This window comes from Moschus berezovskii, chromosome 16 (genome assembly GCF_049115385.1).
Source record: "Moschus berezovskii isolate FMDL1 chromosome 16, NW_MosBer_1.0, whole genome shotgun sequence".
NCBI classification, from domain to species: domain Eukaryota; kingdom Metazoa; phylum Chordata; class Mammalia; order Artiodactyla; family Moschidae; genus Moschus; species Moschus berezovskii.
The window spans coordinates 16,800,621-16,827,123 of NC_142475.1; the positions used below are offsets into that span (position 1 = coordinate 16,800,621).

At 37.2% G+C, this 26,503-nt stretch overlaps 1 protein-coding gene across 7 annotated transcripts in view; it reads left to right on the top strand.

Moving 5' to 3' along the window:
* VPS13B (vacuolar protein sorting 13 homolog B) overlaps positions 1–26,503 on the top strand; it is a 767,155-nt gene that overhangs the window by 293,828 nt on the left and 446,824 nt on the right. For 6 of the 7 annotated variants that reach the window (XM_055431816.2, XM_055431818.2, XM_055431811.2 and 3 more), the window contains exons 20-21: positions 8,858–8,967; positions 16,254–16,401. In XM_055431816.2, the coding sequence (XP_055287791.2) occupies positions 8,858–8,967; positions 16,254–16,401 (258 nt within the window). The remainder of the gene's footprint in view (positions 1–8,857; positions 8,968–16,253; positions 16,402–26,503) is intronic. The other variant, XM_055431817.2, reaches the window with a different exon arrangement.

A 26,503-nucleotide genomic window follows, 5' to 3' on the forward strand; every position in this document is an offset into this window, starting at 1 on the left:
CACTCACCTAGAGCCATACATCCTGGAATGCGAAGTCAAGTGGTCTTAGGAAGCATCACTACGTACAAAGCTAGTGGAGGTGATGGAATTCCAGTTGAACTCTTTCAAGTACTAAAAGATGATGCTGTGAAAGTGCTGCACTCAATATGCCAGCAAATTTGGAAACCTCAGCAGTGGCCACAGGACTGGAATGGTCAGTTTTCATTCCAGTCCATGAAAAGGCGATACCAAAGAATGCTCAAACTACTGCACAGTTGCACTCATCTCACATGCTAGTGAAGTCATGCTCAAAATTCTCCAAGAAGGCTTCAAAAATACATGAACCATGAACTTCCAGGTATTCAAGCTGGTTTTAGAAAAGGCAGAGGAACCAGAAATCAAATTGCCAACATCTGCTGGATCATCAAAAAGCAAGAGAGTTCCAGAAAAACATCTATTTCTGCTTTATTGACTATGCCAAAACCTTTGACTGTGTGGATCACAACAAACTGTGGAAAATTCTGAAAGAGATGGGAATACCAGACCACCTGACCTGCCTCTTGAGAAACCTGTATGCAGGTCAGGAAGCAACAGTGAGAACTGGACATGGAACAACAGACTGGTTCCAAATTGGAAAAGGAGTACGTCAAGGCTGTATATTGTCACCCTGCTTATTTAACTTCTATGCAGAGTACATCATGAGGAACGCTGGGCTGGAAGAAGCACAGGCTGGAATCAAGTTTGCCGGGAGAAATATCAATAACCTCAGATATGCAGATGACACCACCCTTATGGCAGAAAGTGAAGAAGAACTAAAGAGCCTCTTGATGAAAAGAGGAGAGTGAAAAAGTTGGCTGAAAGCTCAACATTCAGAAAACTAAGATCATGGCATCTGGTCCCATCACTTCACGGGAAATAGATGGGGAGACAGTGGAAACAGTGTCAGACTTTATTTTTGGGCGCTCCAAAATAACTGCGGATGGTGATTGCAGCCATGAAGTTAAGAGATGCTTACTCTTTGGAAGGAAAGTTATGACCAACCTAGATAGTATATTAAAAAGCAGAGACATTACTTTGCCAACCAAGGTCCGTCTAGTCAAGGCTATGGTTTTTCCCGTGGTCATGTATGGATGTGAGAGTTGGACTGTGAAGAAAGCTGATCGCCGAAGAATTGATGCTTTTGAACTGTGGTGCTGGAGAAGACTCTTGAGAGTCCCTTGGACTGCAGGGAGATCCAACCAGTCCATTCTAGAGGAGATCAGTCCTGGGTGTTCATTGGAAGGATTGATGCTAAAGCTGAAGCTCCAATACTTTGGCCACCTCATGCGAAGAGTTGACTCACTGGAAAAGACTCTGATGCTGGGAGGGATTGGGGGCGGGAGGAGAAGGGGACGACAGAGAATGAGATAGCTGGATGGCATCACCGATTCTGTGGACATGAGTTTGAGTGAACTCCGGGAGTTGGTGATAGACAGGGAGGCCTGGCGTGCTGTGATTCATGGGGTTGCAAACAGTCAGACATGACTGAGCGACTGAACTGAACTGAACCTTACAGAGATTTCCTTGTATGTTATTTGTTGCTTTTCCCGTGCTGCTTTTAATATTTTTTCTTTGTGTTTAATTTTTGTTTGATTAACACGTGTTGTGGTGTCTTTCTCCATGGGTTTATCTTATATGGGACTCTCTGTTTTTCTTGGACTTAGATAACTATTTTCCCATTTTAGGCAAGGTTGTGACTATAATCTCTTCAAATATTTTCTGAGACCTTTTCTCTTGTTCACCTTCTTCTGGTTTCCCCGTAATTTGAATATTGGTGGATTTAATTTATCCCAGACATCTCATTCTTTTCATTCCTTTTTGCTTTATTCTACTCCATAGACGTTATTTGCACCATTCTGTCTTCCATGTCATTTATCTGTTCTTCTGCCTCAGTTATTCTGCTATTGATTCCCTTTTGTCCTTTTGTGATTTTGTTAGTCATCACTGTTCGTTTTTTAGTTCTTTTGTGTCATTATTAAATATTTCTTATATCTTCTTGAACATGTATACATTCTATTTCCAAGATCTTGGATCATCTTTACTGTCATTACTCTGAATTTTTTTTCAGGTAGATTGCCTGTGTACATGTGTGCTAAGTCGCTTCAGTCATGTCTGAGTCTTTCCCCATGGACTATAGGCTGCCTGGCTTCCCTGTCCGTGGACTTTTCCAAGCAAGAAAACTGGAGTGGGTTGCCCTGCCCTTCTGCAGGGAATCTTCCCAACCCAGGGATCAAACCCATGTCTTTTATGTCTCCTGCATTGGCAGGTGGGTTCTTTCCTACTAGTACCACCTAGGAAGCCTGCATAGATTGCCTGCTTCCTCTATTTCTTTTGTCTTCTGTGTTTTTACCTTGCTCCTTCTACAGAGACATATTTCTCTGTTGCCTCATTTTGTCTAGTTTAGTGTGTTTGCTGTCCCTTTTCCACGGACTGCAAGGTCATAGTTCCTTGCACTTCTGCTGTCTGCTCCCTGGTGGGTGAGGTTTGTCCTGGGGCTTGTGTTGACTTCGTGGTGGGTAGGGACTGGTACCTGCTCTCAAAGATTGGCCAGAGGGTCCTCTCCTCTTCCAAATATTCTCTATAAAGGCAGCATTTTTGTTGCCAGATGCAATCCTGAGAAATCCCTGTTGGGAAGTATCTTCATTTCTTCTACCAGTGTTCTTGCCTGGAGAATCCCAGGGATGGGGGAGCCTGGTGGGCTTCCGTCTATGGGGTCACACAGAGTCGGACACGACTGAAGTGACTCAGCAGCAGCAGCAGCAGCAGCCCTGCTTGGTTTTCCCTGAAATATTTAGAGTGGCTGGAAGGTTTCTCTGAGTTTTCCTTCTTTGCCCTGACTTCCTCATGCTCCATGCACATAAATCTCTGTGGGATTTTTCTTATCTCTCAAGTTCCATCCCGTTTTTCTTATTAGCATTTGATGGAGACTTATTGAAAAAGGGTGGCATTTGGGTATATTACTTTTGTTTCCACTGTTCTCATGGATCCTAACGTGTCAGTCTGTCTCCAACTAGCTCTTTATATATTTGTTAAAAGTTCAGTTGTTTCCTTCTTCTTCTCCTCTTCCTTTCTCAAGTATAAAAGCCATTATTCATTCCTTTTGCCCTACAAGGGGGGCCTTTCACTTTTATGATTTCTGTTCATAAAAATCTGTCTAGTGAATGTTGAAAAGCTTTGATAGGTTACGTGGCTTCCTCTTACTGTTAAAATGAGATAGAATTGTCTTGTGATTTTTGTATCCTATGAGAAAGGGAAATAATTATTAAGTAACATGAGCTACCATACACACACCTAAAAATCTTACAATTCATTTACATTAAATTTGACTGTTTTCCTGGATAAGGTTGCCAGTAGTTGGCAGCTCATCCCTGCTTTGTTGTTTTTTTTGTGTCTGAGTCTCTCTTGCCTTTATTCCCCACCCTTGTTTTTGAAGTATTTATTCTTCCCTTATTGTTTACTTAATTATGGAGTCAGAAGTTTTGAAATTACTGTTAGAAATCAGGATAACAATTTCTTAAGAGCCATATTAATCTGAAATGTTCTTTATTATTGTTGTTGTTCAGTTTCTAAGTCATGTCTGACTTTGCGACCCCATGAACTGCAGCTCGCCAGGCTCCCCGGTCCTTCACTCTCGCCCAGAGTTTGCTCAAATTCATGTCCATTGAGTCAGTGATGAGTTTCATGAGAAAAAAATAGTAAGTTTTAGCTACTTAAATTTAGATGAAGATTAATATGTCTGTGTTTTTGTCTCATTCATTGGTTCATGATAAATGTAAAGTACTTTTTCCTGTTAATAACTTGACATTTTGCAAGACAGTCTCATTGGTTGGCAAGGTTTCTTTTACTGATAAGCATGTATGTTTAATTTCATGCTCTGCAACTTTGGTCTCTAACCCTTATTTCAGTTCTCATTTTTAGCTTAGGATGTAACTGAAAATGACAGTGGTGCCTTGGTTTAACTAATTGGTGAAGCCTGAATGGAATGTGTATAAGTGAGCCATTTGGGCAGTGTACAGAGGAGTAAAGCACACTTTTCTCATTAGTTGTCTCCCAGGCTAAAATTAAACAGATTAATATATTGCCAAGTTTCAGTGATGTATGGGGCATCTGTTCTGAGTCAACTCAGTATCAGACTAATTGTCTGCACACTTATATGCAAAACTTGTGTGTTATTTTTAGAGGTCTTGCCTCGTAAATTGAATATATTATAAAAATATCCCTTTAAATGTAAAAGAATGTTATATCTAATTTATGGTTTCAGCTAAATTGTTGTTAAATTAATAGGTTGTTCTCTTTTATTACGTGTTTAGCACTCATGAAGTTGAAACCTGGCTATTTGTCATTTAGTCATTTTTGGTATAATGCAGTTGTGTAACATGAATATTTGTGGGTGAAGTATTTAATTTTTTTCATTATAGTAAGACTTTCAAAATTAATTGTCCATGTGAAAATATTTATCTATTTTCATTTGTTTTCCTTTTCCTTTCTCTACCATTCCCATTTTAAAGATGTGCTAATAACTTACTGGGAAAGTTTTTAAAAATTTACTCAACCTGTTCAGTTTTTGGAGCATATGAAAAGACTATTAAAATAACTTGCCTAATAAGGCGAATTCTATAATTCCTTAATTTACTTTTGTCTTCTTAAGTTTGTATACTTTTAAATTTATAACTGCTTTGTTTATATAGATTTTTCCCTATATTTTCATCATAATTCTGAAAAAGTTTGTACGTGGCTTGTACTTGAGATGTATAGTTTTGTTATTGTTTGGTTGCTCAGTCATGTCGGATTCTTTGTGACCCCCATGGAGTGCAGCACATTAGGCTTCCCTGTCCTTCACTATCTCCTGGAGTTTACTCTAACTCACATCCATTGAGTTGATGATGCCATCCAACCATCTAATCCTCTGTTGTCCCCTTCTCTTCCTGCTCAGTCTTTCCCAGCATCAGGGTCTTTTTCAAACAGTCTGCTCTTCACATCAGGTAGTGAAAGTATGATATTAGAACAAAACTTTCCTGAGTACTTTTCTGGTTAGTGGCTTGAGGTGACCTCTGCACATAGTATGCTATTCACTTAACCCAGAAAGCCACCCTAAATCATGGAAATCAAGAGGTTCAAATCTTCATGTTCACTTTAAGAACACTCTTGAAACTACCCAGGCCATTACGGGTATGCATATCTGAGAAGCTACCAAGTATCTGAAGGATGTCACTTTAAGGAAGCCATGTGTGCCATTCCTTCTGTTGCCTCTTCTCGTTCCTTGGTTCCTCTCGCTGGGATTTAATTAGGTATATGAGTGTTCTTACTCTGTTCTCTTAACACCATTTTTATTGTTTTATTTTTCTATTTCAGATACATTCTAAACTTTCTTACTGTGTTTCTTCCATTTTATTAATTTTGTCTTTACCTATAGCTAATCTGCTACTTGACCTGTCCAATGAGTTTTTCTTAGAGTTGGTGGGTGTGCACAGGCCAAACAGTGGGTCTGGACACAGGGTTGGTGACCCACAAAGAGTACTAAATTTTTACCACCTGTGCCTAAATATTCAGAGAGTAATACTTAGATGTAGATTCTCTGGTTATTGAGCACATCCAGGTGAACAGAGCCCCAAAGATGCAGGTGCAGGACTTACACAGCTCATGGTCAGATCAACCCATACATGAGCTCTCCCTTCCACATTGAGGTGATCCTTACTGAGAAAGATCAGATTGTTTCTAAACCAGAAGAGAAGGTTTCATAGAAGAAAAAGATATCCCAGAAGAAACTGAAGAAGCAAAAACTTATGACCCAAACATAAATGCTACAAAATATAAATGCAAATAAAAGCAAAATTTAAAAAATGGACTTATTTACATCTAAAAACCAATTTATTCTTTTTCTTCTTTATCATCTTTTATTTGTAACACTTGGTTTGCATGAAGTTGTTTTGAAGTAAAATATAATAAATATCATTGAATATTTGCTGAGAAGTTGAGTCAGTTTATTTGCTTTTTTACACCTCAGGAAATCTTTCTATTTATGATTCTTTCTGATCTTCTTTTTTCTTTAGTGTTTTGTTTCTTCTTTCTTTGTTTAATGTAGGTTTATTTTTGATTATCCAGTCTGGGTTCATTGGACTTCTTAGGTGTGAGGTATATGGTGCTGAAGCTGAAACTGCAATACTTTGGCCACCTCATATGAAGAGTTGACTCACTGGAAAAGACTCTGATGCTGCGAGGGATTGGGGGCAGGAGGAGAAGGGGACGACAGAGAATGAGATGGCTGGATGGCATCACCAACTCAATGGACATGAGTTTGAGTGAACTCTGGGAGTTGGTGATGGACAGGGAGGCCTGGTGTGCTGTGCACAATTCATGGGGTCGCAGAGAGTCGGACACGACTGAGCAACTGAACTGAACTGATAATATGTCTTGGTAGTTATGCGAGATTCTCAGTAATTAATATTTATCAGTATTGGCTCTTCTCATTCCTTGGTTACTCTCTCTGGAATTTAATTAGATATATGTTTGTTCTTCTTCCTCAATTTTCTTATCTCTTAATACCATTTTGTTTCCTATATTTTTCTATTTCTGATACATTATGAATTGTTGTATTTCTTTTATCAGTTTTCTCTTCACAATCTAATCTGCTATTTAACCGGTTAAATGAGTTTTAAGGGGCTTTTCTAGTAGATCAGCTGGGAGACCTTGGTTCAATTCCTGGGTTGGGGAGATCCCCTAGAGAAGTGATAGGCTATCCACCCCAATATTCTTGGGCTTACCTGGTAGCTCAGCTGATAAAGAATCTGCCTGCAGTGCAGGGGACCTGAGTTCGATCCCTGGGTTGGGAAGATCCCCTGGAGAAGGGAACAGCTACCCACTCCAGTATTCTGGCCTGGAGAATTCCATGGAGTTTTGGGGGGCTTCCCTGGTGGCTCAGTGGTAAAATATCCACCTGCCAATGCAGGAGATGAAGATTCAATTCCTCATGTGGAAAAAGTCCCCTGGAGAAAAAAATGGCAACCCATTCCAGTGTTCTTGCCTGGAAACTTCCATGGACAGAGGAGCCTGGGGACTGCAATCCATGGGGTTGCAAAGAGTTGGACAGGACTTAGTGACTAAACACCAAAACCAACAATAAGGTTTTTACTTCAACAATTAAATTTGTCATTTCTCTACTTTCCATTTTTCTTTAAAATATGTTCTTTGCTAATACTTTCTCATAGTTCTTCATCATGATTCCATACTTTAGTATTTTAAACATTTTCAACATAGACTTTTTTCAACTAACCTATCTATCTACCGTTTATTGTGATTTTCTTTTTCAGCTCCTACCATGAGGCAGGTACTTTTTTTAAATGCTGGAGGTACAGTTGAGGGCAAAACTGACATATTCTTTCCTTCATATTCTGTTCATCCTAATGGAGCTAATAATATTTTTATAAAAAAATACATTAAAAAGTTTACTGTGTTATTTACAGATATACATGACCTGCCCCACATATATTAAGAACGGGACATTCTGGTTTAGTTAAGTTTATGTGAGCTACTTTTATCAGAGAAGGACAAAAATGTTTTAGGTAGTAGGATGGGATAGAAACTTGTTAACATTGCAGCTTTGTGTTTTATGTCAGAATGTTTGCCTGCATTTCATCTAGACAACTCTCTCTCTTTGCTTCTGAACATTTAAAGCTGTAATTTACAGTGATTTATTAAGTGGCTATAATGATGCTTCCTTTAGTTCTATAATATAAACAAAAAAGGAAGATAATATTCCATTCTCATGGCCAATGTAGACACTGCTGTTTGCCTAGAAAATAGTTTATGATTTTATAATAAAAAACTGTAATAGAATAGTTTATTTTTAATGACAAATGCACAGTTAATAAGCTATAATTCACATTCTATAAAGTACATTATTTTAAAGTACATAATTTAGTGGTTTTTAGTGTATTTGCAAGTTGTGAAGCAATCACCATTTTCTAATTAGAATGTTTTCATCACTCCCCAGGGAACCACCTATCTATTAGCATTTGTTTCCCTTTGTTTTCTCCCCCAGCCCTGGCATGCACTGATCTCCTTTTTCCTTTATGGTTTTCCCTGATCTGGTCATTTCATACAAGCGCAGTTGTGTAATATGTAACTTTTTGTAGCTGGCTTATTTCACTTAGCATGTTTTCAGGGCTTGTTCATGTTATAACATGTATCAGTACTTCATTCCATTTTGTGGTTAAATAGTTTTCCATTCTGTGGTTCTGCTACATTTTGTTTATCCATTCAGCAATTCTTGGACATTCATGTTTTCCCATTTTATGGCTGTTGTGAATAATGCGGCTATGAAAATTTGTGGACAGGTTTTTCATGGATATTTGATTAGTTCTGTTGGTATACTTAGGAATATGATGGGCTTCTCTGGGTGCATTAGGTTTTAAAGAATATGCCTGCAATGCAAGAGACCCAGGTTCTATCCCTGGGTTGGGAAGATCCCCTGGAGAAGGGAATGGCGACCCACTTCAGTATTCTTGCCTGGAGAATTCCATGGACAGAGGAGCCTGGTGAGCTACAGCCCATGGGGTCACAAAGAGTTTGACAGGATTTAGTGACTATCACACGCACACACACACACACACACACTGTAACTGTTTATTTTGCTTTTTGAGGAAATACCAATCTGTTTTCCAAATTGTCTGTACTATTTTTTGTTCCCACCAACTATGTATGAAGGTAAAATTCCTCCACATCCTTTGCAACACTTATTGTTGTTTGTCTTTTTATTATGGCTGTCTGCAATAGGTGTAAAATGATATAAAGCTTATTATTTTTAGGAGGATTGTAATAATTTAAAAATCTTGCTTTTTAGGTGCCGTACTCCTTTGTAATGTCCAAGGACTAGCAGTTAATATTGACCCTATCTTATACACCTGGCTCATTTATCAACCTCAGAAGCGAAGCAGTAAACATATGCAGCAGGTGAGAAGTTTTTATAATTCTGTAAATACCTGTTTCTTATTTAATAAAGTTATATATATCTTAGCTTGATTTTATTTATGGAGGTACCAGAATTCTTCTGTCTGCTACTCTACCTGTTTCAAGACATTTGGCTCTTTAATTTCTATAGAAGAAACTACAACTCAAAATACACTCGCTTGATTGTTAAAGGAACTTGCTCTACAATTGCTTGTAAAGGATGTACTTTATAGAGAGCAGGTTAGGTAGGCCGGTTTTACTGATTTACTTTCCATTATAATGCCTGCATAGTTTTTCTCAGAATATATATTTGTTCTCTGGTACATAAGAATTGTTCAGGCCTAAGTTTTAGCTTTCATTTTCATTGTCTCCGCATTTCTTTCTTCATCTGTAGATTTTTTTCAACACACATGCATTGAGTGTGTTGGGATGGTTGGTGTGAAAGACTTGCAGTATGAGTTTATTTGAAGGTGTCCAAATTACAAAGTTGGGCTTCCTTGGTGGCTCAGATGGTAAAGAATCTGTCTGCAGTGCAGGAGACCCAAGTTTGATCCCTGGATTGGGAGGGGCTAATTATATGGATGTGAGAGTTGGACTGTGAAGAAAGCTGATCGCCGAAGAATTGATGCTTTTGAACTGTGGTGCTGGAGAAGACTCTTGAGAGTCCCTTGGACTGCAAGGAGATCCAACCAGTCCATTCTAAAGGAGATCAATCCTGGGTATTCATTAGAAGGACTGATGCTGAGGCTGAAACTCCAGTACTTTGGCCACCTCATGCGATGAGTTGACTCACTGGAAAAGAGTCTGATGCTAGGAGGGATTGGGGGTAGGAGGAGACAGGGAGGACAGAGAATGAGATGGCTGGATGGCATCACCGACTCGATGGACATGAGTTTGAGTGAACTCTGGGAGTTGGTGATGGACAGGGAGGCCTGGTGTGCTGTGGTTCATGGGGTCGCAAAGAGTCGGACACGACAGAGCGACTGAACTGAACTGAATTATGGTCCCCAGAATACATAAGTGTAACTCTCTATGTTATATTAAGTATAATTCTGACAGGTGGATTTTATCATTCCCATTTTAAAGATGAATAAACTGTTGCTTATTATTGAGATTAATTTGTCTATTTTCACACATCTAGTATATCACAGAACTAAGAATTTTTGAGGGCAAATTTATGTGGTATTGAATTGTATTTTCCCATTGACTTATTTGAAGTTTTGTAATACTCTACTTGGAGTAGCTTTGTATTTTTTTCTGAAGAAACTTAAGGCTAGTTGATAGGGGAAAATGTATAATTTCATATTTATATAAGAATATAAAAGCTGAACTAAACAAGTGCAATCTATGTCTCAAGGAGCATCTTAAGTTTATTTTGTCCTAATTTCATTTGAAACTGCTACCTTCCCATTCCCATTTCATACTTCCTTTTATCAAAGTGAAAAGTGAAGGTGTTAGTACTCAGTCATGTCCACTTCTTAGTGACTCCATGGATTATAGCCCACCAGGCTCCTCTGTCCATGGGATTCTCCTGGTAAGAATAATGGAGTGGGTAGCCATTCACTTCTCCATAGCATCTTTGCAACCCAGGGATCAAACCCAGGTTTCCTGCATTGCAGGCAGATTCTTTACCATCTGAGGCACCAGGGAAGCCCCTCCTTTTATCAGATAAGTTACAGAATTCAGTCCAGTATGCTGGGGCTACAGAAATGAAATTCATGGCTGAGAATATTCCTTCCTCTAGATGTATTTTGTGTATTTAAGAATATGAAGAAATATTGCAGTAAGCCCATTCTTAGTACCTTCCTTGTATCCATAGAGGATTGGTTCTGGCCCTCCCTCCCCACAGATATAAAAATCCAGGATACATATGTCCCTTGGTGTAATAGTTAGCCCTTTGTATTCTCAGGTTCCAGATCCACACAAAGTGCTGAGTATAATTGCTGTGTTAGATGTATTTACTGGAGAATATGAAAATATAAAAGGAAGCATTCTCCTATCAGGTGAAGGGTGGGTGTTAAAAGAAGGAATTGAAAATTGAGATGAGTATCATAAGAGTAAGCCAGAAAAAGAAGGTCATTCTGGACTAAAGTTTATCAGCAGAGGCAAAGAACACGGAGTAACTTGGCAAGAAAGGAGCCTTCAGTGTTTCCAGGCATGAAACAGGCGTTCTGACAGAGAGTAGCAGAAATTGAAAGCCAATTCAAAAAATATTTTATTTTAATGGTAAATGTTTGGTTTATTTGTAAACCAGACATTTAAATGTTGTATTTGTAATGATAAAACTTTATCCTGAAGGGTACAGAGGAAGTATAGGAAACTAATATAGACTTGGATTTTAGAAAGTTTAAAAAAATAAAAAGTATGGGTAATGGAGAAATTAAGAATAATGACAGGGATGATTTGAGAAAAATTTGTAAACATTTTTCTTACTGAAGTGTAATTGACATAATATTAATTTCAGATAGCAACATAATTCATTATTTGCATATATTACAAAATGATCACCACTGTGAGTCTAGTTAACATCCGTCACCACACATGGTTAACATCTTTTTCCCTTGTATGAGAAGATTTACTCTCTTCAGTTCAGTTCAGTTCAGTTCAGTCGCTCAGTCGTGTCCGACTCTTTGCGACCCCATGAATCACAGCACGCCAGGCCTCGCTGTCCATCACCAACTCCCGGAGTTCAGTCAAACTCATGTCCATCGAGTCAGTGATGCCATCCAGCCATCTCATTATCTGTTGTCCCCTTCTCCTCCCGCCCCCAATCCCTCCCAGCATCAGAGTCTTTTCCAGTGAGTCAACTCTTGCATGGATTGGCCAAAGTATTGGAGTTTCAGCTTTAGCATCAGTCCTTCCAATGAACACCCGGAATTGAGGTCCTTTAGAATGGACTGTTTGGATCTCCTTGCAGTCAAGGGACTCTCAAGAGTCTTCTCCAGCACCACAGTTCAAAAGCATCAATTCTTCGGTGCTCAGCTTTCTTCACAGTCCAACTCTCACATCCATACATGAACACAGGAAAAACTATAGCCTTGACTAGACGGACCTTTGTTGGCAAAGTAATGTCTCTGCTTTTTAATATGCTCTCTAGGTTGGTCATAACTTTCCTTCCAAGGAGTAAGCGTCTTTTAATTTCATGGCTGCAATCAGCATCTGCAGTGATTTTGGAGCCCAGAAAAATAAAGTCTGCCACTGTTTCCACTATTTCCCCATCTATTTCCTATGAAGTGATGGGACCAGATGCCATGATCTTAGTTTTCTGAATGTTGTGCTTCAAGCCAACTTTTTTACTCTCCTCTTTCACTTTCATCAAGAGGCTTTTTAGGTCCTCTTTACTTTCTGCCATAAAGGTGGTTTCATCTGCATATATGAGGTTATTGATATTTCTCCCGGAAATCTTGATTCCAGCTTGTAACTTGCATATATACAATGCATATCATTAACTCTTTGGAGAAGGAAATGGCAACCCACTCCAGTATTCTTGCCTGGAGAATTCCATGGACATTGGAGCCTAGCGAGGTGCAGTTTGTGGGGTTGCAAAAAGGTGACATGAATGAGTCACTCACACCCCCCTCTCCAAGCATTAACTATAGTCCTCACATTGTTCATTATGTTTTATAACTGAAAGTTAGTACTTTGGACTGCCTTTCGTCATTATACCCCCTTCTCCCCAACTCCCCTGTCTCTGGCAACCACCTTCTCTGTATGTATGAATTTGATGTTTTGGGGGGTTTTTTGTATTGTTTTGTTTTATTTTGTTTAGATTCCACATATAAATGTGGTTATTCACCTTTCTTTATCTGACTTAGCAAAATGGCCTCCCGGTCCATTCCTGTTGTCACAATTATCAAGACACTTCTTTTTTATGTCTGAATAATATTTCATTGTATTATAAATTTTTCACTGGTTATCTTCTAACTGTTGTGATTATCTGCAGTTCACCATAGATATGCATGATTGCCAGGTATTGTTCTAGCAGCTTAAGTCAACTAATGTTTGTTTGATTGATACCAAGCACCTTCAAAGATTTTTATTTTAATTGCTGTGTTTTATAAGATGATTTTAGTTAAATATTTCCTGGTTGCTCAATCGGTAAAGAATTCGCCTGCAGTTATTTGAGACCTGGGTTTGATCCCTGAGTTGGGAAGATCCCCTGGAGAAGGGAACGGCTACCTACTTCAGTACTCTGGCCTGGAGAATTCGATGGACGAAGGAGCCTGGCAGACCACAATCCATGGGGTCACAGAGAGTTGGACACAACTGAGGGACTTTCACTCAATTATAAATACATATATATTTTCTAATTTCAGTACTATTTCATTTCATTTAAAACTACAAATAACAAATCCTCATTCACAGATACAAATAATATTGGGATAAACATTTATTTGCATTTTTCTTTAATTATTCACATAGAATATATTTTTAGAAGTGTAGTAGTTTCAGGCTTGTAGTGTAGCATATTTTAATGCTTTTGTTATACTGCCCGTTTGATTCCAGAATTGGTGTACAATCTGTTTTCATCAGCACTTTGTAGTATTACTATTTTGCTGTAGGTCAGCATATCTCAAAAATGTATTTTTTAACATGCTTTTAATCTAGTATTTTAGTCCTACATTTTCTTTCACATGGAGAATTGAGAGAATAGTATAGTTGAACCCTGTGACCTTATTGTTCACTTTCAATAACTATCAACCCATGACTAATTATTTTTACTTTTAAAATCCATTGTGTGAAAAAATGCTGATATTCAGAACTAGTGAAAACGTAGAAAATGGATGAACTCATTTGCTATTCTTGTGAGTGAAAATTAATAAATCTAGCAGTGTCTAATAAAATTACCCATGACTATACTCTATAACCCTCAAATTCCACTTTTTGTTAGATCTGTGTTCTTACAGTGACATTTATATGAGCCTATGAAGTCATGTTGGGCTTCCCTGGTGGCTCAAAGGTTAAAGCATCTGCCTCCAATGCGGGAGACCCAGGTTTGATCCCTGGGTCGGGAAGATCCCCTGGAGAAGGAAACGGTAACCCACTCCAGTATTTTTGCCTGGAGAATCCCATGGACGGAGAAGCCTGGTAGGCTACAGTCCACGGGGTCGCAAAGAGTCGGACACGACTGAGTGACAGAACGGAACAGATAAGCCTCTTACTGCTTGATTGTTTGCAATGGTGTAAAACTGGAGACAACCTAAATGACTGTTTCTAACGAAGTAGGTAAATAAAGCATGGCATGTTCACATAATTTATTATTTTATTGTTAAAATTTATTAAATAGCTTTTAGTATGGAAGTCTCAAAATTATATTTAATGTAAAAATCAATTTCCCAAGGATATATGCAAAATGAAAGTACTTATATTTGTCCCAGTCTATCCTGCATATATCATATATTACATATTTTATATACTCTACGTAATCTCTCAAACCCCTGTCTCCCACATTGTCAGACAAATTCTTTACCACTGAGCCATCAGGGAAGCTTGCACTGAAAGTCTCAACCATGAACATAAAGATTTTGTTGTTGTTGTTGGGTATTTACAATACCGTAGCTTCCATTAGTCTCATCTTCACCTATTATGCATGAGTTAAATATCACACTATATAGCACATAATTTTTCTCATATATTAATTATGATTCTAAACTTGATTGTAACTTCTTAGAGTGCTTCATCATATTCCATGCTTATAAATGATGGCCAGGAAAGTCAAAGGATTATGAAATCACTAAATGTTAGAGCATAAAGAGATTTTCTAGTAGACATCTCCACCCCCTTATTTTATAGATGAATAAATTTAAATTAGACTCACTGTTTCTCATCTAGATGTTAAATGCTGTCTCCTATTTAGACTTGTATAAATATTATCAGTTTGACTAAATACTTAACAGGAAAGTAGATAGTCTGTGTTGTAATGTTTCCCACAATGCCTGTAATTTTTTCTTTTTCTGTTTATCAGGTGTCTTGTCCTTTTAATCAAAATAATAGTTTGTAACATGGTTTGGCTTTTTCCCATTATATCATATGGTTTTATGATGTGCATATGTTCTCATTGAAATATTAATTGATTAAGCGATATTAAATAAGCATGAAGTCGGTGAAGCTTGAAGTTGGGTCTTTAAAAGTGTGGATGTTGTAGTGTTGAGCGTAACATTAGATCACACTGCTGCCTAACAGCCCCGTGCAGATTCATCATCTGATGCAGCTGTGTCACAGTTATCATCTGTTGTTTCCCAAACTGCAATTTCCTTCTCAATTTGTGGCTGAAACCCAACATCTGATGATTGTTTTGCACTCAGTTCAACATTGATCTTTGATCCTACAGAAACTTAAAAATACCTTTTTTTTTTTTTGCCAAAAATCTGACAAGATTATATTGGGCGTCATCAGGAGTAACATCAGACTTTATTTCAGCGAATAAAGATGAAACAGCTGCTTTATTGTTGAGATCAGCACTCAGGCATTCAATATAAGATCATAATGTTTTCCAGCTTTCTCTAACTATAGATGTTTTTCTGTGATTTCTAAATATGCTGTGGATATCACTTTGTCAGACAAAATATAGAGATTTTTAGCAGTTCTCCCCAAAGTTGGGCTGTCTTTATTAATAATGTACATAATCAGTTTATAGAAGTATTTCCCTGAATATGATTTTATAAGGATAATTTTTCATTTTCTAGTGATCATAATTTTCAAAGTTAATTTTAGTTTCAATTTGCCTCTGCCAGTGTTGTCTTTATACTACTTATTAAAATTTATGTTAAATTTTAATTATTTCTAAGTGCTCTTGGTTTTTGTGCAGAATTCTGATTAAGAATTGAAATTGTTAAGTGTCCCTGTGGGTATGCGTGAGAGAGACAGTGATGAAAAGGGAGGGCAAGAGTGATTGATTGATTGATTTAAGATAATAAAGCCCCATGTGTATAGCATGGAGTATGTAGTCAGTTACGTGACAGTATCTTTGTATGGTGACGGATAACTAGACATATCACGATGATCATTTTGTAATGTACAGAAATATCAACTCACTGTCTTGTGCACATAAAGTAACATAAAGATGTACCTCAGTTATACTTCAGTTGAAAACAAAATATGTGGACATGGCAGGGAAAATGCTAATGATGGTTATCTCTGAAGGTGGAGATTATGGGTGGTTATTAATTAAAAAATTAATGATAAATAGTAAAGCATCGACCCCAGCACGTGAAGGACTTTCTTCAGTGATGCTGTGTTTACACTTAAGAAATAGAAAATAATTCACTTTTTCGTTTGACTCTCTCCAGCAGCCTGTAATTGCTGTTCCTCTTGTTATGCCAATTAGCAGAAGGAAGGAGGATGAGGTGTCTGTTGGAAGTGCACCCTTGGCAAAGCAGCAGTCATATCAGGCATCTGAATATGCCAGCAGCCCTATAAAAACAAAAACCGTAACAGGTATGTGTCACAACTCTTAAGGACCAGTGATTTTACCTTCCCTCCTAGCTAAGGAGTTATCCAGGCCATATTTTCACGAATGCTGACCGAAGACACAAGACTCCTGGAATAGAGACAAAAGACTTTATTATCTATAGCATTAGCAGTTTTACCAAAGTATTAGCATTTGTGTGTGTGTGTGTGTGTGTCCCTGCCCTAAGCCTTATTCCCACAGGGTGGCACAAAGAGGGCTAAGCGATACCTGTATATAGTGGATTATGTTATAGGAGAGAAGCCTCAAGCTTTAAATGGGTAAAAGCTATGCCTGCATTTTCTCTGGGGGAGGAAGGCATATGCGTCTTGCAAGACTGTAAGCAAATCTGCTATTTGCTCAGGTGAAAGACAATATATTTGTTTTCTGAAGCTGTACACTACAGATATCCTTGAGAATACCAATGGGAACAAAGGAACTCTCTGCCTCTACTTGTAAGACAGGCAAAAACAAGAGACCCTTGGAGAATTATCTCTCAGTAGTATGTTTCTTCTTAAAGTGAATCTTTGCAGTCCACCCTACATCTCAATCTTCTTTCCTCCCCCTTTGCTTACATTGTTAGCTACATGAGCTCTGCAAATATAAGGCATAAATATTCTTCCATAAAACATTATCTTTTATTTCCTTCTATGTAATTTAAAAAACCCACTTGGTGATTTCAAGTAGTGTTTTAAATTTCTAATATTATCCCTTAGATATTCAGCTTTATTCTATATAACTCATATATCCACAACCATATAAAAATGATTTTATATTTTTAATAATCAAAAAATACTTATTAAGTATTTATAATGGACCAGACTCTGTTTTAAGTAATTTTGAGGGTAGAAATATTAATGACATGATTGCTGCCCTTGAGGAATTTAAAATATGATAATATACACAAGAAGGTTCATGCTAGTATTTGTTTACAGGAAAAGTTAGTTTCCTTATCATATTTAAAAACAACAGTGGTAAAAATGCTAACATACATTTTTGTGGAGTTTTATTCATATCTATTATTTTGTGTTCTGTTTCTTAAAGTAATATGCTATGTTTATTTTATGGAATCATTCGACTTCCACTTGTAAGTATTCACAGGCCTTTTGCTCTGTTGAGATTTTCTTTATCAATTGATAAAAAATGACTATGCTTATTTTTTGTATCATAGGAAGATGGTCTGTAACTTGAATTGATTTTTTAATATAAAATTAGACGTTTCCTTTAGGTAGCATGCTAAGTTTTATACTTTAAATCGCTTGATCTGGTAATTTACATAATGGTTTATAAATATCAGCTCTTAGTAAATGTCCATTAAGTATCAGTTGATAAGTTTAATTTTATATGCACATTTGCCTCCTGCATTACTATATTTAGTCCAGTTCTTTAAACCACATAATAATTAAAGCAATTGTTAAGGATGAGTAAAGATGATAGAAAATACTTATTTAAATGAAATTACATGAAATAGAACTATATAGAAAATATGATCCTATATTTTAGAATGAATTAACTATGCATGGAGAAGTTTTATAGATAAATTCACATTTCATCAGTTGTTTATCAATTCATGAATGATATTAATATCTGAGGTTTATTTTGCTCTCTTGTGGGTGCTAAGTTGATTCAGTCGTGTCTGACTTTTGCCACCCTATGGACTGTAGCCCACCAGGCTCCTCTGTCCTTGGGATTCTCCAGGCAAGTTTACTGGAGTGGGTTGCCATGCCCTTCTCCAGGGGATCTTTCCCAACCCAGGGATTGAACCTGTGTCTCTTAAGTCCTCTGCATTGGCAGGCATATTCTTTTACCACTGGTGCCACCTGGGAAGCCCCATTTTTGCTTTCTTACATTTTCTCATTTAATTACAAGAAATTAACATTTTAAGAAAAACCTTGAACATAATCTGTCGTCAGTAATTATTACTTTTTAGAATCTGAAAACATAAGCAGCACATTATTCTTTAAAAAGTGTTTAATGTATTTATATTAAAATTTTTATTGGCGCATAACTGATTTACAGTGTTAGTTTCAGATGTAACAAATAGTGATTCAATTATACGTATACATATAATCATTCTTTTTCTGACTCTTTTACCATACAGGTTATTTACGGAATGTTGATTACAGTTCCTTGTGCTATATATAGTAGGTCCTTGTGGGTGTCTGTTTTACATGTGGTAGTGTATGTGTTGGAGAAGGAAATGGCAACCCACTCCAGTGTTCTTGCCTGGAGAATCCCAGGGATGGCAGAGCCTGGTGGGCTGCCGTCTATGGGGTCGCACAGAGTCGGACATGACTGAAGCGACTTAGCAGCAGCAGCAGTGTATGTGTGTTAATCCCAAACTCCTAGTTTATCCTCTTCCCACACGTTACCCCTTTGCGGGGGCATAAATACTTGTTTTCAAAATCTGTGAGTCTATTCTGTCTTATAAATAAATCCATTTATCTCATTTTTAAAAAATTCCATTCCACATATGAGTGGTATCATACAATATTTGTGTTTCTGTGTCTTAACACTAATGATGATAATCTCCAGGTCCATCTGCATTGGTGCGAATGGCATTATTTTCTTCTTTCTTATGGCTAATATTCCATTATAAGAATGTACTACATCTTCTTTATCCATTTTTCTGTCAGTAGACGTTTAGATTGCTCTCTGTCTTGGCTATTGTAAATATGCTGCAGTGAACATTGGAGTGCATTATCTTTTTGAATTATGCCCTGTATATATGCCAAAGATTGGGATTACTGGATCATATGATATTACCTCACACGGGTCAGATGGGCCACCTTGAAAAAGTCTACAAAGTCTACTGTTTTCAGTACCTGCTGAGGAGGGTGTGGAGAAAAGGCATCCCTCCTACACTGTTTGTAGGAATGTAAATTGTTGCAGCCACTATGGAGAACAGTATGGAGTGTCCTTAAAAAGCTAAAAATAAAACTACCATGTGATCAAGTGAATACAATATTCTTTATTTCAAATTATAAATGTGAACTTTTGCATTTGAGTTGTGGTTCTTTGCATTTGAGTTGTGGATGTGGATATTTGCATTTCCTGTCTTTAGTGTTCCCTCATCTCTGGAACCCTTAATTTCCATATCCTGTAGATATTCTTATTATAGTTAATAATGTTTGTATTTCCAGCTACTCAAGCTAGCATAAAAATTGTGTGTGTGCATATGTGTGTTTAGTCATATCTGACTCTCCGACTTCACGGACTGTAGCCCACTAGCTTTCTCTGTCCATGAAATTTTTTTCTAGGCAGGAATAACAGAGTGGGTTGCCAATTCTTACTGCAGGTAATCTTCCTGACCCAGGGATCGAACCCAACATCTCTTGCATTGGCAGGCAGATTCTTTACCACTATGCCACCTGGGAACCCTTTACAATTAGCAGTTATCAAACTAATGCCTGTGCTTGCCTTGTTTATGGACTATGGGCATGTATAGATGTTAAGATAGGCTAAGCTAAGCTCTGAAGTTCAGTAGGTTAGGTATATTAAATGCATTTTCAACTTAAGATATTTTCACTTTATGATGGGTTTATCAGGACATAACCCCATCATATGTTGAGGAGAATGTGTATTCACAGTGTTGTGAAATGTGCATTTTAATTATTTAACTGAATTTTACAAGTAGCACTGTCTGTGAATTTATGCCTGAATTCTTATTAAAATAATCTTTTTGTTTTTGTATTCACAACCTAAGGTCCAAAGTTAGTCTTAAGTTCATCCCCAAGTTATGAGGGCTTCCTAGGTAGCACTAGTGGTAAAGAACCCACCTGCCAACACAGGAGACATTAGAAATGTGGGTTTGATTCTTGGGTCAGGAAGATACCCTGGAGAAGGAAATGACAACCCCCTCCTGTATCCTTGTATGGGAAATCCCGTGGACAGAGGAGCCTGGCAGGCTGCAGTCCATTTGGTCAAAAAGAGTCAGACACGACTGAAGCGACTTAGCACACACACAGCACACACATTATGTAGCAGTTCTGGCACGTGAACACCAAGGTTTGGTGATAACTGCACTGAGTTTGATTTTGCTTTTTAATTATTTATCAAGAAGCACACATCCTCTTCCAATCTCAAGGAAACTGACTTAAGTAGCTGGCTGCAGGGGAAACATGTACTTGATGGCTGGAAATGTGTTGACAGCAGAACAGCTCTGTTGCAGTGATATAGGCACGTAGGGCAGGCCAAGTCAGAATAAAAGCATGTTTCACATGAAGATTTTATCACAGAATTCTAAATAATCTTCTAGAGAATCTGTATATCCTTCAAAACAAAGAAACCATTCAAAGTTATGACATCTGTCTATCCTGTGTTTGGGAAACGTTATGAACGTTAATTTGGAACTCTTGATGAAATTGTCTGATGTCTATAATGGAAATGAAAACTTTAAAAAACAGTATCCTTCATAAATGATAGCTCTTTAAAAAATACTAGCCATTTTCATCTTATATGTTTATATGCCTCTAAAGTCTAAAATACTGTAAATACACAGTTGAAATAATAGAAGGACTTTTAATTTGACTCCTTAAAGACTCCCAAGAACAATGAAGGTGAAAAGCTAATTGGCCAATGTCTGTTGGCCAGAGGAGCTTTAGTTTTTATCGAATGAATGGAAGTTGAATATGTAGAGACAGCCTCTGTATACCACTCATTCATGAGATTTGACTGTACTGAAACTTGGGTGTGTCAATAGTTATAGTGAGGCAAATGGGACAGAAGAAAAAACTAGAGCTACTGTAAAGTTTATACTAATTTATACAGTGAGATTACAGATAAAGTAGAATATAAGATCTTATAAGCAGGTATAAGATTTAACAGAGAATTGCTACTTACTCTGAGAAAGAGGTAAGAAGATAAAGTATATATCATTATATGTCAGTTTAGTTAATTGTCTCTCTGCAAATAAGTATTGATGCAGGATAAGTACTTGTTTCCTTGTATTGCTTCAGAGAATGTAAGAGATCAGTAAATGTATAATTTTTTCAAGGCAAGCTCCTTGGTTTTCACATACAAGGAATATGCTCCTTATCAGAAAATAGATGCCAAATATCTTTTATTAGTTTATCAGTTTAACATTTTACTCCAAGCTTGAATTCCTTCATCTAAAAAATCATTCTATCCAAGGCAGTATAATTTGCAGGATGGTTTTAAGGAGGGGCATTTCTAATTTTTGCTAACACTAGTTGCTCCTGAAGGTGCTGATATATTTTAGATTCTAATTTTGTAATAATTTTTGATTGTAGGTAAAATGGGACACACCAATATAGTTATTCGTCTAAACCTGCTTAAGTTATCCTTAATATGATTAAGCTTGAATGTTGAGCAGATATGTTCCTAATTATAGTATGGAATTAGTATTCATGCACAAGAAATATATTTTTGTGGATTTATGTATATAGAAGTTGCTCACTTCGATCATGTAATTTAGCATAAAATTCCATTCATTTGTGATTAATTAGATATTCAGTTTCATAGGAAAATATTAAAGTGTGAGAATACACACTAATGCATAATGTGTAATTGATTTTATTGTCTCGGGGTAAAATGTGGATCTCAAAAATTTTCCCCTTATGGAATAGAGAAAGGTTTAAAATAAAATGAAGTTTATCTAATGAAGTATGTTTAAAGTAAAAATATTCTTCAGAAAGTAATCAGAGAACTTAATTAAATATAAATTTATTAAATTGTTCTTTTCCCTTTTTACTTTATAAGAGAATTTATTTATAAACCTAAAATTTGTGGGAGAAACTATTAGCAGTCTGTAGATTTAAAAATTCTACTTAATATTCACATTAACTTATACGTTGTTTCTGTGCTACGTTGGGTAACAAACTATTCTGTGCTATTCTTGGGCAGTAATTTATAGTGAGACAATTTGTAAGCTTACTTTGCTAAGGGATTCCAATAGTTGCCAGATGATCATATGATATTTTAGCCATCGTCCAGATGGCTCTAACTACAGACTAGTTTTTTAACATTTGATTTTTATGTTTCACGAACATCCCTTGATCACTTGATGATGATCTTTTATGGACATGTCTGATAATTGCACTACTCACTTGGCACGACTGCATACCTGAATTTCTGGCATTGCTAGTGTTCATATGAGGAGTCCTCGAGTAAATCATAAGCTCCATTAAAAAATGTAATTTATACATTTTTTAGTGTATCTTATGTGTACAGAAGAATGTTTCTGATGTTTGCCGATTCATTTCAAGAATGTGTTGTTTGTTAAACAAACGAGGTTTGTTACTTTTTATATGTAAATGTACCTCATGCGACGAGTTGACTCACTGGAAAAGACTCTGATGCTGGGAAAGGTTGGGGGCGGGAGGAGAAGGGGACGACGGAGAATGAGATGGCTGGATGGCATCACCGACTCTGTGGACATGAGTTTGAGTGAACTCCGGGAGTTGGTGATGGACAGGGAGGCCTGGCGTGCTGTGATTCATGGGGTCGTGGAGAGTCGGACACGACTGAGCGACTGAACTGAACTGAACTACAGTTTGTATAGCATGCTCATAGTTTTCTTCTTGAAACCTCAGTTCTCAAGAATTAGACCAGTCATTATTTCATATTTAATTAAAAAAATACTTGTTTCCTTACCTCCTTGGCTTTTTTTTTAAGTTTTCTGAGACAGTAAGAGGAAATTTATGTATGGTTTCTTTTAATATGTCCAAGTTTAACTCTCATTTTTACTTTGAAAGCAGAATATAGACTTCACTGAATTTTGTCAGAGGAGATAGATTTTTAAAAATTTCTTTTTAATTGGAGGATAATTCCTTTACAATGTTGTATTAGTTTCTGCTATACAACAATGTGAATCAGCCATAAATATACATATATCCCCCCCACCCTTGACCTTCCCTTCCGCCCTCCTTGCCTATCTCCCCCTTCTAGGTTGTCACAGAGGACTTGGTTGAGCTGCCTGTGTTATACAGTAACTTCCCACTGGATATCTATTTTATACATGGCATTGTATATATTTCAGTGCTACTTTCCAGAGAAGGTAGACGATAAATCATTTAAATATTGAGAAGTTACTTTTACATTCTCCATCATATTGGAGTTCGTTTACTCACTAACTCACTAATTATTGTCCTCATTACCTTACTCCTTTGCCTTTTATTTATTTTTTCCTAACAAGGTGGAACAAAACAGAATAAAGTAGAAAACACTAACAAAACTACTATTTTTAGTTTCCTTGAATGCAACTGATACAGGCTCACATTTTGATTATAGTAGTAAGAGAATGAGTTAAAACAAGTACAGAGAATGCAAACTAATTGAAAATAGTTTATCTTTAGAGTATGAGCCTTCAAACATTTTTCTTAGTACTCTCCTATCAGTAAAAAATCTCAGGTAAGCATTCATAGTATATCATTGATTGACTCATGTATTAAATATGTTTCCGTTCCGTTCTGTTCAGTCGCTCAGTCATGTCCAATTCTTGGCGACCCCATGAATCACAGCACGCCAGGCCTCCCTGTCCATCACCAACTCCCAGAGTTCACTCAAACTCATGTCCATCGAGTTGGTGATGCCATCCAGCCATCTCATTCTCTGCCGTCCCCTTCTCCTCCCGCCCCCAATCACTCCCAGCATCAGAGTCTTTTCCAGTGAGTCAACTCATTGCATGAGGTGGCCAAAGTATTGGAGTTTCAGCTTTAGCATCAGTCCTTCCAATGAACACCCAGAATTGAGCTCCTTTAGAATGGACTGGTTGGATCTCCTTGCAGTCCAAGGGACTGTCAAGAGTCTTCTCCAGCACCACAGTTCAAAAGCATCAGTTCAAAAGGACAGAAATGGTATGGACCTAACAGAAGCAGAAGATATTAAGAAGAGGTGGCAAGAATACACAGAAGAACTATACAAAAAACATCTTCACGACCAAGATAATCATGATGGCATGATCACTCACCTGGAGCCAGGCATCTTGGAATGTGAAGTCAAGTGGGCCTTAGACAGCATCACTACGAACAAAGCTAGTGGAGGTGATGGAATTCCAGTTGAGCTGTTTCAAATCCTGAAAGATGATGCTGTGAAAGTGCTGCACTCAATATGCCAGCACATTTGGAAAACTCAGCAGTGGCCACAGGACTGGAAAAGGTCAGTCTTCATTCCAATCCCAAAGAAAGGCAATGTCAAAGAATGCTCAAACTACCGCACAATTGCACTCATCTCACATGCTAGTAAAGTCATGCTCAAAATTCTCCAAGCCAGGCTTCAGCAATATGTGAACCGTGAACTTCCAGATGTTCAAGCAGGTTTTAGAAAAGGCAGAGGAACCAGATGTCAAATTGCCAACATCCACCGGATCATGGAGAAAGCAAGAGAGTTCCAGAAAAACATCTATTTCTAAATATGTTTAATACTATATTAATATAGAGCATGTAAGATAATTTTAATTTTAACATTTAAATCTTATTATTTTGATAGAATTTTAGTAATACATCAATAATATTGTAGTGAGAGTAATATTGTGCTTCATTGAAAAAATAGTTTAATACTTCATTATAATAACAACTTAAATATTTAATTCTTAATTCAGTTTATTTCAGTAGTTAATTTTAATGGCTGACATAACTGAAAAGCTCCCTTACTGAGATTTGTTGACCTGAGACTGGGAATGTCTTTAATGATGCAATCAGGACACTTATTCTTCATTCTTATCCATTTTGAAAAGGTCTAGTACATTTCTGTCTTGCTTGTATAAGTAAGATATTCTTCTAAATTAGTGGAAAGATATTGCCTTATTCTTTTAAATAAGTTAGTGGCATCTTTATTTGTTATTTTTTTGTTAGTGGTATCTTTAACTCATATGTTTGGCCCTCTGTGTTTTACAGGAATCTTTTAAAAGTACCCAAATTGTGAGGAATAATTTATAATAGACAAATTAGATAACTTAATTTCACCAAATGCAGATAATAAAATTTCAATTTGATTAAATGTGTGTATATAAATTGTAATCTGCATCAGTTCACTGAAACAGAGGAGTGCCAGTTCCTTCCCATTACTGAATATCTTCTCTCCCTTCAGTATATTGAATGTAGTGTTACATGTTTTCTTCTGTCATGGGAAAGATACACAGTGGTTTTCCACTTTACTGAATATTGACTGTATGTCCTTCCTACTTTTTAATAAAAGTAAGTATGAGTCAATAGTCTCATATACATCCCCTGTAGCTCAGTAGATGGTCTTGTAGTTTTATGCATCACATTTGGGGACACTGCTGTATTGGGATCCAAAACACAGAGTCCGTCATATGTGGTCCAGGTGGGAGGGTCCCAAGGAGCCAAGTTAAACTGAACAAAGTATTGGGTAATGTAGTTCAAGATTTCTGGAATGGAGAAATGATTAAAGGAATAAAAAAATCAGTAACATCTCCATAAACATGCAGCTTAGGCAGAAAGTCATTGGTATAATGACCAGTAAATGTGGACATGGAAGGAGTGAGAGCCAGATAAGCTAGGCTGGGCATGAAGGTGAGTAGTGCTTGAGGAAGTAAGGCCAATGGTGTGTTTAAAGCATGTTGTAGCACTTTGCAGCCTATGTAGGCTATGTAATGTTATTACAAGGTCTGTGCAGGTACAACTTCTAACATTGCCTCATTTTCTCCTAACTGATAGAGGAGATTCCCTTACTAGAGAAAGACTTTACATTTCTAAATTAGGAAGGACTTTCTGTGATAGCAAGAGAGAAAAACTTTTTTCAGATAGTTTTAAGTTAAAAGAAAAGGTGAGGGGGGTCATTGATTGATCTGATAACCAAAATGGTAAGAAAGACAAATACAATACAGATCTTGTCTTTGGAATGACTTAGAATCTGATTAGACACTGTGAGGATTCTTGTCTTTTCATGTTGGGGTGTGTGTGTGTGTGTGTGTCTGTGTGTGTCTGTGTGTCTGTGTGTGTCTGTGTGTGTGTCTGTGTGTCTGTGTGTGTGTCTGTGTGTCTGTGTGAGGATTCTTGTCTTTTCGTGTGTGTGTGTGTCTGTGTGAGGATTCTTGTCTTTTCATGTTGGTGTGTGTGTGTGTCTGTGTGTGTGTGTCTGTGTGTGTCTGTGTGTGTGTCTGTCTCCTAG